Source organism: Sinocyclocheilus anshuiensis, unplaced genomic scaffold (genome assembly GCF_001515605.1).
Source record: "Sinocyclocheilus anshuiensis isolate Anshui unplaced genomic scaffold, SAMN03320099.WGS_v1.1 scaffold457, whole genome shotgun sequence".
NCBI classification, from domain to species: Eukaryota; Metazoa; Chordata; class Actinopteri; order Cypriniformes; family Cyprinidae; genus Sinocyclocheilus; species Sinocyclocheilus anshuiensis.
In genome coordinates, this window is record NW_015537939.1 from 2,465,502 (window position 1) to 2,480,973 (window position 15,472).

General features: G+C 35.4%; 1 protein-coding gene across 2 annotated transcripts; it reads left to right on the forward strand.

Annotated features, from left to right (window-relative positions):
- The first annotated feature begins 45 nt into the window (after nt 1-45).
- LOC107662073 (transcription factor TFIIIB component B'' homolog) lies at nt 46-14,425 on the forward strand. 2 transcript variants are annotated; one of them, XM_016451958.1, is made up of 28 exons: nt 46-161; nt 1,186-1,448; nt 1,978-2,659; nt 3,649-3,761; nt 3,932-3,994; nt 4,085-4,255; nt 4,382-4,515; nt 4,601-4,695; nt 5,063-5,117; nt 5,329-5,469; nt 5,560-5,733; nt 6,049-6,112; nt 6,703-6,865; nt 6,980-7,101; nt 7,646-8,021; nt 8,257-8,370; nt 8,773-8,809; nt 9,540-9,632; nt 9,737-10,379; nt 10,643-10,779; nt 11,465-11,610; nt 11,746-12,008; nt 12,186-12,339; nt 12,425-12,449; nt 12,550-12,642; nt 13,089-13,491; nt 13,712-13,937; nt 14,025-14,425. In XM_016451958.1, exons 2-28 carry the CDS (start codon nt 1,192-1,194, stop codon nt 14,112-14,114), a joined length of 5,034 nt encoding a protein of 1,677 aa, XP_016307444.1. In that variant the 5' UTR covers nt 46-161; nt 1,186-1,191; the 3' UTR covers nt 14,115-14,425. The 2 variants fall into 2 exon arrangements, with proteins under 2 accessions (XP_016307444.1, XP_016307434.1); XM_016451948.1 differs by having other exon boundaries at nt 11,465-11,607; nt 11,719-12,008.
- Nucleotides 14,426-15,472: the final 1,047 nt, after the last annotated feature.

Consider the following 15,472-nt stretch of genomic DNA (forward strand, 5'->3'; position numbering starts at 1 on the left):
AAAAGCACCCGGGTGGATTTGCACCAGGTCAGGAGAAAAAACGTTCGTTCCGGGCCTCACATACAGTGCGCAACTGCGCATGCCCAGTAACAAACAGCAAGCATGGAGGACGTGAGCCGCTGAAGATTTTACTATAAAATCACCCTGGAATACCAAATAAAGTAAGTTTATGATATTTCCACAGCTTTATACTCATTGTGGTTTTGTAAAAAAGCAACGTTGCTCTAATAAACCGTCCAGCATACGAGGTTAATGGACATTGTTGGACAGGGAGGGCACACTCAATGGACAGTCGAAGAAAAAAAACATTTAAAAAATTTGTAGAAAATCGAAATACTTTTTTAAAAGAGCAATTTGTTGCGAGTAGCTGTAAACTAAATATTTGTGCTTTGAAGTGAGAAATGAAAATTCGATTTAAAGTAGTTCGTTAATGTTTTTTGTTGTAAACGTCTCTGTAGTTGTCACATGTTTCTGTTTTGTTGTTGTTAATTTAAGAAACATATAGTCTATTACATTAAATCGGATTTGGGACTAAGACCACCTTCAACTGTCAAAATTAATTTAAGACCGGCGGAAAGACTTTTAGCTTGCATGACAGTATAATTATAATGAACTGAACTGAGCTAACCTGTTAACTGAAGTCTGTTATTTGCAAAATATATATATATATATATATATATATATATATATATATATGCATGCATTTTTCCTCTAAATATGTTAGGGCTGCACGATTATGACAAAAATCACAATTGTCGATTATTGCCTTGAAATTGCGATTATTAATTACGATTATCACAAATTACATTGTTTGATGCAACTGCATGCCTTATTTTTATATGAAAATAAACAAGCTGAAAACACTAACTGAAAAACTTTTAGTGCTTTTCTATAGTATTAAGCCTCAAATGTCAACTAGGCCTATACATCGGATTGGTTTCTTCTTTAAATTATAAAAAAAGTAAAAATATAAATGGTATTATAGTGTTATACTAAAACTAAAATTAAAACAATGGAAAAACCCTTAAGATAACATCTTAAGCACTCAGAATAACATAAGTGGCCTTTGAACGATTACGTAATTGTGGCATCCATAATTGTAATCGTGATTAGAAATTCGATTAATTGTGCAGCTCTAATATATGTATATAGCCTATATATTTATCTTTTATGCTTTTCCCTCAGAGAAACATGATACGCAGATCGAGAATCAGTGTTCGGCCCAATGTAAAGCCCACAGGCCGAGCTCAGACAGCCTCTCGAGATGCGTCTGTAGATAATGTTCAGCCTCCCCAGGCTTCTGCTGACTCCGCTCCATCTGAGGGGTCAGAGGTCACGGTTGATAAGTTGAAGACTGACCCACCTATAGCAGCTTTGGAGTGGACCAATGAGGAAGCATCTCAGAGCAGCTGCCCGAGTGACCAGTTGGAGGCCACTAAACATGGAGAGTGAGTCTGACTCTTTCCGTTTAATAAACATCTGACTACATTTAATTAAAGTGTGTATTTATTATTTAGAATCATGCAATTTGAATAAAGACATCAGGAAAGTTTTTTGAACCTTTTTTCATACATATATGCATATATAATATATAACATGTTATGTATTATTAAATTATATAAGTGAATGAATACTAATTAATATTTCACCTTTTTTAATGACTTTGTTCACTTTTTTTCTTTTTGTAATCGGTCCTTCAATGTGACAAATTAATTTTTAAAAGTTCAAATGTTCCATCAAGTTGTCAATTAATATTAGTTTATAAAAATTGCATGTCTAGTAATTACTGATTACAGAAGATTAATTTGAGCTGTAGCAAATTATAGCATGTCACATCATAGGATAAAGCTGCTTGAAGTTTAACTTAAACTACCCATAAATTTTGGTCTATTCCTCAAAAAAAAAAAAGTTAGGTGAAATATTATGTTATGCAAGAGAGTTTGCCCATTTTATCACTGATTCTTTGCTTCACAACAGGGATGCAGCATCTAAAAGTTCTGATGCCCAGGATTCAGCAAGCACCTCTGCGACTTCTGGCTCTCAGAGGAGGAAACGCTTCACAGCTCTGCCCAACCTGGCCAAACCACAAGCCTCTCCAGCCTCTTCCAGGACTCCTAAATCCCCATCCAAGTCCCCTGTAAAACCAGTAACACCCAGTGAGCCTGAAACCTCAACCCCCACTGAAGAGTCTTCCCTTCAGATACCTGCGCCTGTCCATAACCCCAGGCTTCCTGGAAGATGGAGACCTTCTGGAGGAGGCAGACAGGCCAAAGTTCAGCCCATCCCTGCAGCCCCACTGCAGAATGACCAAGAGATGCAAAAGGATGGGGGATTGGAGGATACTCTTGTGCCATTGACCATTCAGCAAGGGGAGTCCCAACATCCACTTATAACTTCCCAACCTGATACCGTTTTGGACAGTGAAAACCCTCCGGCTCGTTCTGCTGTGGAAGACTTGGTTGTACAACAGGAGAGTGATTCTGGGCCGTCTCCGGGCCAGAGCCAAATGGATCTGTTAAGAGAAAGACTTCATAAACTTAAGACGCCATCGAAGATAATCAAATCCTTGAAATCTCTGAACGACCCAGCAGACATGGTCAGGTTAGCTCAGGGACGGAAACTTCGGGAGCTTCTTAAAAAAGAAATGAACAAACGAAAGGTATGGAAGTGTTTTATATTAGTTTGCTGTCTGGATTTGTATCTCAGTATTTAGGTGTGCTCTCATTTTTTTTTCTTCTTATATATCAGAAAAGCTGTATTTTGCTCCAAACATTGGCAGCTAGTTCCAAATATTTAAACCAAAAACTAAAATCTGGCTAAAGAATAAACAATAAAATCCTACTCAGAAATAATCAAGGCATGTTTGGGTCAAAGCATGTTAAGAGTGGGGTTAGTACGATGTAGTAAGTTATGTTTTTTAAATAGCTGACCAAAGTCTCTTATGTTCACCAAGGCTGCATTTATTTCATTAAAAATACAGCAAAACAGTAATATTGAGAAATATTATTTCAATTTAAAATAACCTTTTTCTGTTAAATATTACAATTTAAATATTTATGAATATCAATATATATATATATATATATATATATATTAAAATGTAATTTATTCCTGTGATTACAAAGCTGAATTTTCAGCAGCCATTACTTTAGTCTTCAGTATGACATGATCCTCTTATAATTATCAATGTTAAAATCAGTTACTTAATATTTTTGTGGAAGCCATGATAGATTTTTTTCAGGATTCAATTAGTAGAAAATTCAACAGAACAGCATTTATTTGAAAATTAATTTTTAGTAACATTATAAAATTCTCTACTATCACCTTTGAGCAATTTAATGCTAAATAAAAGTATTATTTATTTCAAAATGTAAAAAAAAAATAGCAGTAGTGTATATTTTAATAAAATATATAAAATCCCACTCATTTATTGTATGTATGGAATCGGATGTGTATATGTATGTGTATATATTGGTATAGATTAGTTTAGTTTAGTCCCAGGTTAAATAGGATTTTCATTTAATCACAGTTTAATAAGTGCTGTTTGATCCTTACATATGTTAAGACACTTTATGGGGAATATGTAAGGGAATTATTTCAATGCTTTTAATATGAAACCCTGAACTCTTCATTAATGCATACATTTAGGAAGACAAGAAGAAACCCAAGATGGGAATCAAAGAATGCAAAGCACCCAAAGACCACACTAAAATGACCATGAGAGAGCTGATCTATTACCTGCCTGTTTCCAACCCAATGAAGTATGTGCCGCTCTTAATTTCTCTGTGTGTTTTAGAAGTGCATGTATATGGAAATGCTGTTATTGGATTTGCAATGCTGTGCAGCAATTACGACAAACCTCTAATTGACAGTATTTTCCAGTTTCCTATGCCTTGATTTATATCAAACCCTGTCTTGTTTTTCTGTACAGGTCTTTCACAGAAGAGGAGCAGAAAGCATCAGAGACAGTATTAGATGACTCTCCTACACCAACGTAAGCCTGATCACTCTGTCTATCACCTTGATGCCAATATAAGATATTGTTTTCTCGTTTATGATTTAGAATTATGATTTTTCTCTTCAGGCCTTCTAAGACTCCAGCTGCTCCATCAGTTCAGGAGACAGTTGTAGAAGATGTTGGTAATGAAGAAGATGAGGAAAGAATGCAAGAAACCCAGCCGGAGGAGGAAGAGCCTCTTCTAGTGCCCAGGGTGAAGGTGGCAGAGGATGGCTCTCTGATTATAGACGAGGAGAGGTCAGTAACACTTTTCCCCCCTGAGCTGCTGAGAAATGTAGTCCAGAACCTAGAGAATTCATTTTAGTAGAATTGAAGGTGAACTTCCTACGTTAAACAGCTTTTTATTTTGTTGTGTGTGTGTAGTTTAACAGTCCAGGTGTCAAGGGCAAAAGGACCCAATCCGGCAGAAGACAGAGATCCTATATTTGAACGTGGCTCTACCACCACCTACTCCAGCTTTAGGAAGGGCACCTACACCAAACCCTGGTCCAATGGAGGTCGGAAGTCAGTCAAAATGCACCTCTTAATCCAACGTGTGTTATACATTTCATTTATATAGGATCTTTTCTTTGACTCTTCCAGAGACTGAAATGTTTTACTTGGCCATCAGCATGGTGGGGACAGACTTCTCCATGATTGGTCAGCTGTTTCCACACCGAGCTCGAATAGAGATTAAGGTGGTCACAATATCTTTGTGTTTTGTGCTCTAAACTTTATATAGTACTTGATTTCACCATCTACACTATTGTTTAAAAGTTTGGAGTTTGTACATTTTTAGTTCAAAATGTTTTTGAACTAAGTCTCTTATGCTCACCATGGCTGTACAGTAAATACAGTAATATTGTGAAATATTAAAATTCAAAATGTCCTATTTGAATATGTTAGAATGAACTTTATTCCTGTGATGCAAAGCTGAATTTTCAGCATCATTACTCCAGTCTTCAGTGTCACATGATCCTTCATCATTCTAATATGCTGATTTGGTGGTGTAAAATACAAGCTCATCTTATTACCCTCTTCTTTGCTGTTCTCTCATTCCTCTAGAACAAGTTCAAGAAAGAGGAGAGAAATAACTCATGGAGAATAGATAAAGCTTTTAGTAAGTGACCTTTTACTTCTTTAAAGGGGTCATATGATGCGATTTCAAATTTCCTTTCTCTTTGAAGTGTTACAAGCCCTTGATGCATAAAGAAGATCTGTAAAGTTGCAAAGACTAAAGTCTCTAACTTTTAAAAATGAAATTGGTTCTTTATTAAATTACGTTTTAAGACATTTGGTTGAAAATGAAGTAAACTGAAGTGCATTTTCAGAGGAGAAGCAGCGTTTGGATCTAGATTTCTTCAAAAAATTAATGGAGCAGATCCTAAAAAACGAGGAAAATAAGAAAAACAAAAACAAAGAGCTCATCAAGTTGGCTAAAGCGCAGAGGAGAGTCCAAAGGAAAGTGAGAGGTCAGTTTTTTTTTGTTTCTGTCCATCTGTTTATGATTCACTGTTTTTTGGACAAGTTCTCATGCACAGTTGCACTATTTTCTGATGCAGCAGCTAAAAGAAAGGAAATGGACTCTTCATCGGATTCAGACAGTGATGTGGTGGCTGGAGAAAAGGAGAATGAGGACCTCTCAAATGATGGAGGAAGTGATACCACTCCAAAGAAGCGCAGAGGAAGAGGGACGAATACTCCAGACAGGAGAATCAAGAGGACGAATGGAGAGGGTATGCAAGGAACAATTGAGAAAAAAAAAAAGCATTTTCATTGTCTTGTAAAAGTCCAGATGAATTGGAAATAACAGCCTATGCCTAATGAAACTTTAGTACATTTTTATTTAAAACATTTTTTTTTTAATTATTTAATTCACTGGATGTATTGTTAATTTGTGTTTTGTTTTATGTTATTTTGTTGTGATTGTGATGCGTTGTATTTTGGGACCCCCTCGAAAACGAGATGTTACATCTCAAGGGGTTAATCCTAATAAATAAATTCAAACTCAAATTCAAACTTAAAAAAAAAACAAATTTCATGTTTTGTAGCTGAAATAGATGAACCGGAGGACTGTGAAAATCTTACTTCTGATGGCCAGTCACAAGATGACAGGTAAGAATGAACCCAAATATATTATTAAAAGGTTACAGATAGCTCACACTATTCAGTTTAAAGGTGCATTTACAGGTACACTACCATTCAAACGTTTGGGGTCAGTTAGATTTTGTTTTAATGTTTTTGAAAGAAGTCTCTTTTATGCTCACTTAAGCTGCACTTATTTTATAGAAATACAGAAAAACGATAATATTGTGAAATATTATTACAATTTAAAATAACTATTTTCTATTTTAATATATTTTAAAATGGCATATAGTCCTGTGATGAAAAAACTAAATTTTCATCAGCAAAAACATTTGTTTTTATTATTATCAGTTTTGAGCACTGTTGTGCTGCTGTTTTGTGAAAACCATGATGAATTTTCTTTCATGATTCTTTGTTGAATAAAAAAGTTCAAAAGGACAGCATTTATTTAAAATATTTTTTCTTTGCCCAATAAAAGTATTAATTAATTTGAAAAAAAAAAAAACAACTCTTACTGAACCCAAACTTTTGAACTGTAATGCAATTTCTGCACTACTAGTGCAGTTATAATTTATAATGTTATAAGACGATTTGGGGGCTGAAAATGAAACTTTTTCTAGTAGATACAAGAGTTCTGCTGTTAAACCAGCTCAGCTCAAAGGTCGACTGCAGAGACCGATCCCAGACCTCAGCCGCAGATGGGGGAACAGGTGCCCTGTGCCTAAAGGCAAAGAGAACGGGACCTCAGCCGGGGAGGAGAGTAAGATGGACAAGTACCCCAAGGTGACGTTCTCAGCTGTTTGATGTGATAGTTTTATGTGTATTAGTGTATTACTGTACAAAGTAATTTTTATCTGCCTGTTTTATCTAATAAATTGTATAATTTGCTCTTTTTAGGTGCCTTCAGCCTCTGTAAAAGAGAAGAAGCAGTCTGCAGTTCTCCTTGAACTGGAAGATTTAGAGGAAGAAGAACCTGACCTGTGTGCTGTACAAGAACAGATATTCAATAAACCAACCAGGTAAGTGTGAGAATCTTTAGATCATTTTAATAACCGTTTATGCAACTGCATTTTTGTAGTATTATTTATATACTGTTACAGTATTTATTAATATTTTGAGTTGGGTTTTATATATATTTTATGGGGGGTTTATTTTTATTTAATGTTTGTTTTAGTTTTAGTAATTTCATGTGCTTTTGTCATTTAAAAAAAAATATATTTTGATTTCAGATTAGTTTTGAGTAATTTTAGTACTTTAACTTAAACTCTACTTATTTCAGTTAGTTGCCTATGCAGAATTTCTCATTTCATTTAAGTTGTTCATTTAATGTCTATATTTTATTTTGTTGCAGCTTTACTTCTATTGCCGTAAATTATTTTAAATATTTTTACATGCAATGCAGATGTAATTGTGAATAGATCCAGAATCATGTGATAAACAAGTATGATTAATGTTTGAATCAATTTATTTTATTTTTGATGATCATTATATTTTTTGGCATTATTCTGTGGTCTTGTTTTCAGTTTTGGTTGTCATGCTAATTATCATTTCTCTTTTATTTAGGTCAGGAAGGATCCCTAAGCTCTCTCAGCATGTAATACAGGCAGCGGCAGAGGAAGAGGAAGATGAGGAAGAGCTCTCTGATCTTCCTGTGTTTTCCAAAGTTCGTGGTCAGGACATTAAGGCACCTGGCCGGAGAGCTAAATTAAAACCAGGTCCCAGATTGAAACAGGGCATGCCTAGGAGGGGGAAATCTAGACTGGTGACCTTACTGGCCTCTGGAACTGAAGATGGTGATGAGGAGGAGGAAGTAGAAGAATCTGTCCTGAGCCAGGAAGACTTTCCTTCAAATCCTGAAGAGGAAAACCAGGCGTTTGTGCCAATGAGTTTACGCCATCTACCTCCTGTTAATTCAGAGGTGGTAGAAACCATGGAAGAGGTATGTTTATGTATTATCTTAAGAAAAAGGACCCTAGTGGGACCACCTTTATCACATATTATTGCCATCAGTGTGCTTGTTTTTCATAAATTATGTTATGGTTTTCAAAAAGTGAGTTTATTTTTGTTTTGCAATTTTGTTCATATTCATTTCTGCATGTCATATCATAAACTCACAACCTTCCTACCTTTCATTGTCCTTCCCTCTATTGTGATTCATTCCCATTGTCTCCCAGCTGGACATTTCTGTGAATGTGCCTGATATCCTGGGCACATCCCAGAATGCTTTGTGCCCCGAGTTGTCATGTGATCAGGGCACGGTGCCTGTTGGCCAGTTGGACCTGCTTGTTGTAAGTCTCACCAACATCATCTATGTCTCTCGTCACATTTGACGCTTCCTCTGTTTACTGTTGCTGTGTCCATCATAAATGCACATACATTTTCAGTAGCCCCTCACTGCAGAACAAAGATCCAGGGGACGGGGTTGGATCCACATCTAGGGGGTGGAGATGGTAGGTTTAGGGATCAGGGGGTGGAGACGGGTAGGTTTAGGTATATGTAAGGTGGGAGGAGTTGGATCTGGATCCAACCTCGCCCCCTGGATCTTGTGTTCTGCAGTGAGGACCATCTCTACATTTTCCTTTTTTTTGTTATCTGCAGTGAAATTGAATTTAGTTTCTTCACTTTGGAATTGGAATGTTTTTGTAGTGTTTGATGAGATGGTACTAATTTGTGTCTGATTTGTTTTGAAGGATGTCATAGAGTTTCTTGACCCGGACCACATGGAGGGTAAGACAAAACTCTCTCTCAAGGAAACGTTCTCTGATGAGCTGAAAGAACTGCCAAATGAATTGTTATTATATGGATTAACCATGCATTTGTGTCTAGTTATCATATGTAGTCTAAAAGGTCTGCAGTATGCACTGAAATGTTATATCCCAACATTTAATTGGGCAAAAATACACCGATCCAGAAGGCAGTTTTCTGAGAGGAAAAAAATAATTATAATATATTTTTTAAATTTAATTTCCATGTACCTAATTTGTTATAATAATAATAATATATGTTTGGATTTAAAAAATATTTATGATAATTTTATTTAATTTCAATTTACATCAATGTTCAATTGATGAAAAAGCTTTTATGAAATAAAAATGGGCAAAAATGCATTGATAGAAGTCTAATTTTCTGATTCAGTAAAACTATTTATTCATAATTTTTTTAATTGTATTATATATTATTTGTTTTATTACAATGTACATGATTGTTTAAATAATAAAAATAAAAACATTTAAATTTGTGTTGGTTCTACTATAAATTATATATAATTATTAATTTTTTTCCAGTAATTTTAAATTACTTTTCCATAAGAATATGTATATTATGTTATCATCCAAACTTTAAAGAATATTGTGTGATTTACCTTTTGCTTATATCACCCACCACTACATGCAATGCAGATATTTTACCCAAAAGCTTTAAAATTCTGGTAGTTAATTTTTATACATCTATCGTTCAGTATGTAAAGAGATCAACAATGAAGCGGCCCAGACTCTTCTGACCATCGGGAACTCAGCTCAGATGATCCAGACATCAGAAATGCCCTGTACAAGTAAGAATAACTTCATAGTTCAACCCTCTTATTTCCTTCAGTCCAAATTAACTTTTTTCCTTTAAATCAAATCAAGATGATTGATTGATCAAAATCTTTTTCAGGTGGAAATGAGATTGTTGTACATGAAGAGGTCGTCCATGAGGAAGTTATCACAGAAACAGCCGTCATGTCTGGTTCTTCGGTAAGCTGCGATTCAGAGACAAAAGGTGACGTTGAATTTTCGAGCTGTGAAACTCATATTCCAGAACCTTCTGCTGAAGAAACCTCCACCCCGAAAGAAGAACCAATCAAATCACAGACAACCGATGCTCATCCTGCTCCCATTCAACATGAGACACAGTTTCCACCAAGCAAAAGAGGTCGATCCTCCAAACCCAAACCTAATATTGGTCAAGGTTTGAGAACCAGACGAGCTCCACAGCAACAAATCTCTCCAGAACTTGTCACAGGTTCTTTGGGGACCTCTAAGGGTCCGTCTTCCACAGAACAGGATAAAAATGCAATGCAAGAAGGCGGTGTTCCTGTGGATCACCTGCCAGACTCCTCTACCATCGGCCCTGAGGTACTACAGCCGGATATATCATCTGAAAGAAGAGAAGACAGTCCCAAAGTCATTCCTGAAAGAGTGACTAAAGAAGATAATGGATCGGTCTTATCTTTGAAGAGAAAGAATGATGATATAATCACAGAGGAAAATATAAAAGAACAAGAAGGGGCGAGATCAGAACCACAGCTGACTAAAAGGTATTAAAAGTGTCGTATATGGCCCATTTATTTCGTTTTTTTTAATTATTTATTTGTAAGTTTTTCACTGATAGTGTTAGTCAGTGTTCTCTCTTTTGTGGTGTAACTTTTTAAATTTAATTAATTTTTTTAAAATACAATAAATAGAACCGTTTGCATATTAACATGGTTCCTTGAATATCTAAAACCAACACTTCCAATGGCAACAATTCAGATTCCATAATATGAGACTGATATTTAAAAATGTCTGTATGTTGTTTCAGTGTGAACGAATCTCAGAGCACATCAGTTGAGCCCTCTAAACCTGTCAGGAGGTACCGCGAACTCAAACCTCAACCAAACCTGATTCAGACATCCAGACGCGCACAGACACAAAGCGGCACGACATCAACCACAGCATGTAACAGCCACAATTATGTTTTATCTATTACCTATCTGTAACTTTTTTTATATTTACATTTTGCATATATATTTTTTGTATTCATATTTTTTTAATTCTCATTCTCATTTTCATCACTGTGATATGATTGTTAAAAAACAAAAAACAAGCAGAAATTAACATAATACCATGTATAAATTATTTTAACTTTTTAATAATATGTATTTTTTGTGATTACAGCAATAGATTTTTTTTAAACAATTGGTTTCGAAATGTGCTTTATTGTTGCAACAAAAAAAAAAGATTGAAAATTTCATTAAAACCAGGTTCCATTTTATTATGAAACATAAGATTGAATGAAACTTTATTTATTCATTATTGTAATATATATGATTTATTAGAATTTACATGATTGTTTAAATAATAATAACGATTAAAAAACTTCAAATATGTGTTAGTCCTACTATAAATTATATATTTTTTCCAGTATTTTAAAATTACTTATAAGAATGTTCATTATGTTATCATCCAATCTTTTAAGAATATTGTGTGTAAATGTGATTTATTGTCACAAAAATAATTATTGAAAATTTTATTAAAATTAAATCCAATTTATTATGCAACATATAAGTTAATAATTTATTTATTAAAATCATTTAAAAACAAAAGCAAATATCTGTTTATGTTTGCATATGTTTTCTTGCAGTATTAAATGAGAAGCCATCTGCTGCTCAGCCTTCCATGACCACTTTCAGTAAAAGTCCTGAAGAGGGTGCTGTAGTTACCACAGAACTTGATGTATCCAAAAGTGCAGCTCAACAAGGAGCATCTAGCATTGAATCAGCAGAGGTAAAATATCTGTTAAATGTGTGTTAAATACTATCAAACCACGTCAGGTTGAATTATTACAATAAGGACATCAAAATAATAAATATCATGTGTTATGTCTCTGTAATTCAGACAGTCAAAGATGTCACCCTGCCAGTTGTTTCTGAAAACGAGTCCAGACAGAAAACTGTGGTCATGCTGGATGAGAACAATAGAACTAATCCTGAGGAAGTTTGTGAAGGCAGCACTGTGGAACATCCTGGATGTGAATCAGAAGACACATCTGCTGAGCCCACGCCTGAGGAACCTGTGTTTATACCGTCTCTCATAGAAATCCCACCCACTTTAGATGAGGGGGTGGGGTTTCGGACAGAGCTCCTCCCACCTGTGGCAGCATCTGAGTCGCATTCTCATGGTCAAAGGTACCTTTGCTTTAAACTGTTATCTGATACCATAAACACTTGGAGAGAGCTAAATAAACATTAGGAGGATGTTGTGAGAAAGTTTTGTCCCGGTTGAGAATTTGTTAGCCAAATTAATGCGGATTTAAGTCTTATTTGCAAATGTTTCCATGTTCTACCTATTGTGCTTAATTTCAGTGCTAGTGAGAGCAGGGGGGTATCTCACCTTCTGATCACAGACGCTTTAATTTCTGTGTCCGAGGATGAGGAAAAGAAAAGTGAACAGGGAGACGTGGGCAAATCTAGGACAGGAGAATTGAAACGCAAGACACCAGCCTCCACATCTCAGGGGGTAAAACATGCATCTTGAATTTAAAAACTATAAATGCTAGATAAATACTGATATGTGACTAAAACTGAGGCCATTTCCTTCCTAGAATACCAAAGATGAGAGTCATCATGGTGAGAACATTTCCAGCTCTAAAAATGAGCATATATGGTACAGATTTAACATCTGTTAATGCATTGCACTGCCCTATAACCCAGTTTCTTTATGTGTTAGTGGAAGGATTGGAAAGCCTTGTGGTAGAGGGGACTGATGATGAGAAGGAACATATGGAAAAGAAAAGAAAAATACCTGAGAGTACCAGGAGAGGTAAGGGAGCTTTTAAAAGTTTGTTATCGGGAAGATTTTGTCATGTTTTTGAAAGAAGTCTCTTATGCTCACCAAGGTTGCATTTATTTGATTAAAAAAAATACAGTAAAAACTGAAATATTGTGAAATATTATTATAATTTAAAATAACTTTTCTATTTGAAATTATTTTAAAATGTAATTTATTCCTGTGATGCAAAGCTGAGTTTCTAGCATCTTTACTCCAGTCTTCAGTGTCCTTCAGAAATCATTCTAATATGCTGATTTGCTGCTCAAGAAACATTTCTGATTATTATCGATGCTGAAAACATTTGTGTGTGGAAACCATCATACATTTTCTTTCAGTATTCTTTGATGAATTGGAGTTAAGAAAAGCATTTTTTTTAGAAAGAGAATTTTTCGTAACTTAAAGCATGTCTTTAATTTAATGCACTTTCTTCTGTTCAGCAAAGTTGCAAGTTAAACCCATCCCTGTTTCACGGAGAAACGCTCGAGGTGGTGATGCTAAAGAGGACTCAGCAGCTCTCTCTTTTAAACAGACTACCTCATTACCCGTTTCAACACGAGAGACGAGATCAGTGCCAGAGCAAACTGTACCCGCTGTCATTTCATCAACGGATGACTCCATATCAACCACCATCTCTGACAGAGAAGCAACTACAGACCTTTCTGCGACTAGCGATAATACTCGTTCACCTGTCTCTGAAGATTCTGTCCAGGAGGGTTCCTCCCAAGGCATCATGGGAAAAGTGGACCTCTCAGGCAAAAAGACAGTTGAGTTGGCTAGTAGATCAGACTTGCAAAGTGTCAGTCAAATCACGCCTATTGCCACAAGTGGGCCGCTTACAAGGTGGGTGGCTCTACATTTTGTTAGTTTTTAAAGCAGAATGTGAATCTTCAGAGGTTTGAAAAAAAATAACTCAGCCCTGCATCTTGAAAAAAAAAAAAATCCTGCTAAAAAGGCTTATTATCACCAAATTTCAGTGCAAACTCTCCAGGGCAGTGTATTGGCTTTAATATTGCTCTAGATGTTATGGTCCATTTTTGTTCATTTGGATGTCTTCCAATAGACCTGGCAGAAGACTCAAAGGGTTCCTGTCCTTCATTTCATCGAAGAATACACAAGGACCCCCAGCAGCTCATCGAGGGGCCAAACCAGGCCCCCAAAAACCAGCAGTCAACACCGCACGTCCTGAGAGAAAGCGGATAGCAGCCGGACCTGTTACCACTGCAACCAACCCTGGAGTAAAGCGACCCTCACAGACCCCTGCTTTCACCACTGCATCTGTCATTGAGGTATCATGCGGTCAGATATTTCAGTGCTTTTATGGTCACTTTGTATATTTGTATTAATAAAACCGGATTTGATCTTTCTCTACTCAGCAGAACTCAGATGAAGAACCCACAAGTGTCTCCAAGTACTTCTTCAGTGACATCTTTACTGAAGTTGATGAATTAGAAGACATGGATTAAGGCCAAAGGTTGGAATAACAAACCAGTCACAACTAACTAAATAGTCAGAAATATAGTTTGACAAGTCGGGTGTATAGACGTGTGAATATTTGAAGTTTTTCCCAGGACACTTTTACCAAGAGGAACCACAACTGAAGAGATGCAGCGAAAACGTACCTCAGTAACAGCTGACATGATGTATTTTATGTTATTATAATTTTATTTAAGGATAAATAAGTATTAATTTAGTTATGTTTTTGATACTGTTGCACTCTTTTGTTACGTAAAGTTGTATTATAATTCATTTTTTTGTTGGTCTCGACCTGCATTTTATTTCCAGTTATGAATAAGAAACACGTTCATTTCTCTCAGTCATTTCTCTTGCATCAATTGCTAATGTTTTTTTTTTTAATCAGAGAATGACATTTTTTGAAAGTGACTTTTCTTTCTTTATAATTTATTTATTTTTTTAAGAGCAGCTTTGAAACAAACCTCAATTTTAAATAAGCACTGTCCTGTTTTCATGCTGTCTGTGTGTTGTATTTTAGCATTGCTCCACATTATTTGTAGCATTTTTATATTCAACTTTTAGGGGCAAAGCCTATCCTTTGTTCAGCTTTATGCGGTTCATATTTGTTTTTCATAATTGTATGCAAATGTTCGCAAGCAAATGTTTTACATGTATGTCTTTGTAAATGTTAATAAAAATGTACAGTATGTTTGTAAATGTTGAATGGGAAAATGTTCCATGTGTCTGAATATGAGAAATTATTTATATTTAGAAATTACAAATTTGATGACTAGATTCATGAAATAACATATAATAATGTTAATACCTTGTATGCATAAGTGAATGAATAGCGTGCTTTAATTGCACAGAAATATTACATAGAATAGCAATTAAAGGGATAGTTCACCCAAAAATTAAAATTCTGTCATTAATTACTCACCCTCTTGTTTACAAGCAGAGGAATGCACACTGATGGACTATTTACACACATGGACTATTTTAACGATGTCTTTAGCGTTAGGGGCATTGAACATGGTAGTTGCGTTTCTGTCTATGCAGGGTCAGAGAGCTCTCCGATTTAATCAAAAATACATTAATTTGTGTTTCGACGATTAATGATGATCTTACGGGTTTGGAACGACATGAGGGTGCTTAAATTAATGACACAATTTTCATTTTTGGGTGAACTGACCCTTTTATGTAACCTAAAATGGGCTGTGTTTACCAGCCGGACTTTCTTTTTGGTTTGAGGCAAAGAGTCTACATAATTGTCTTGTATTTCGATTTGTAACTTTGTATTTTAAAGACAATGTCCATTAAAGTTTCTCAGTGTAATTTTTTTAAGTGCAAAGTTTTGCAATCTGTTGAA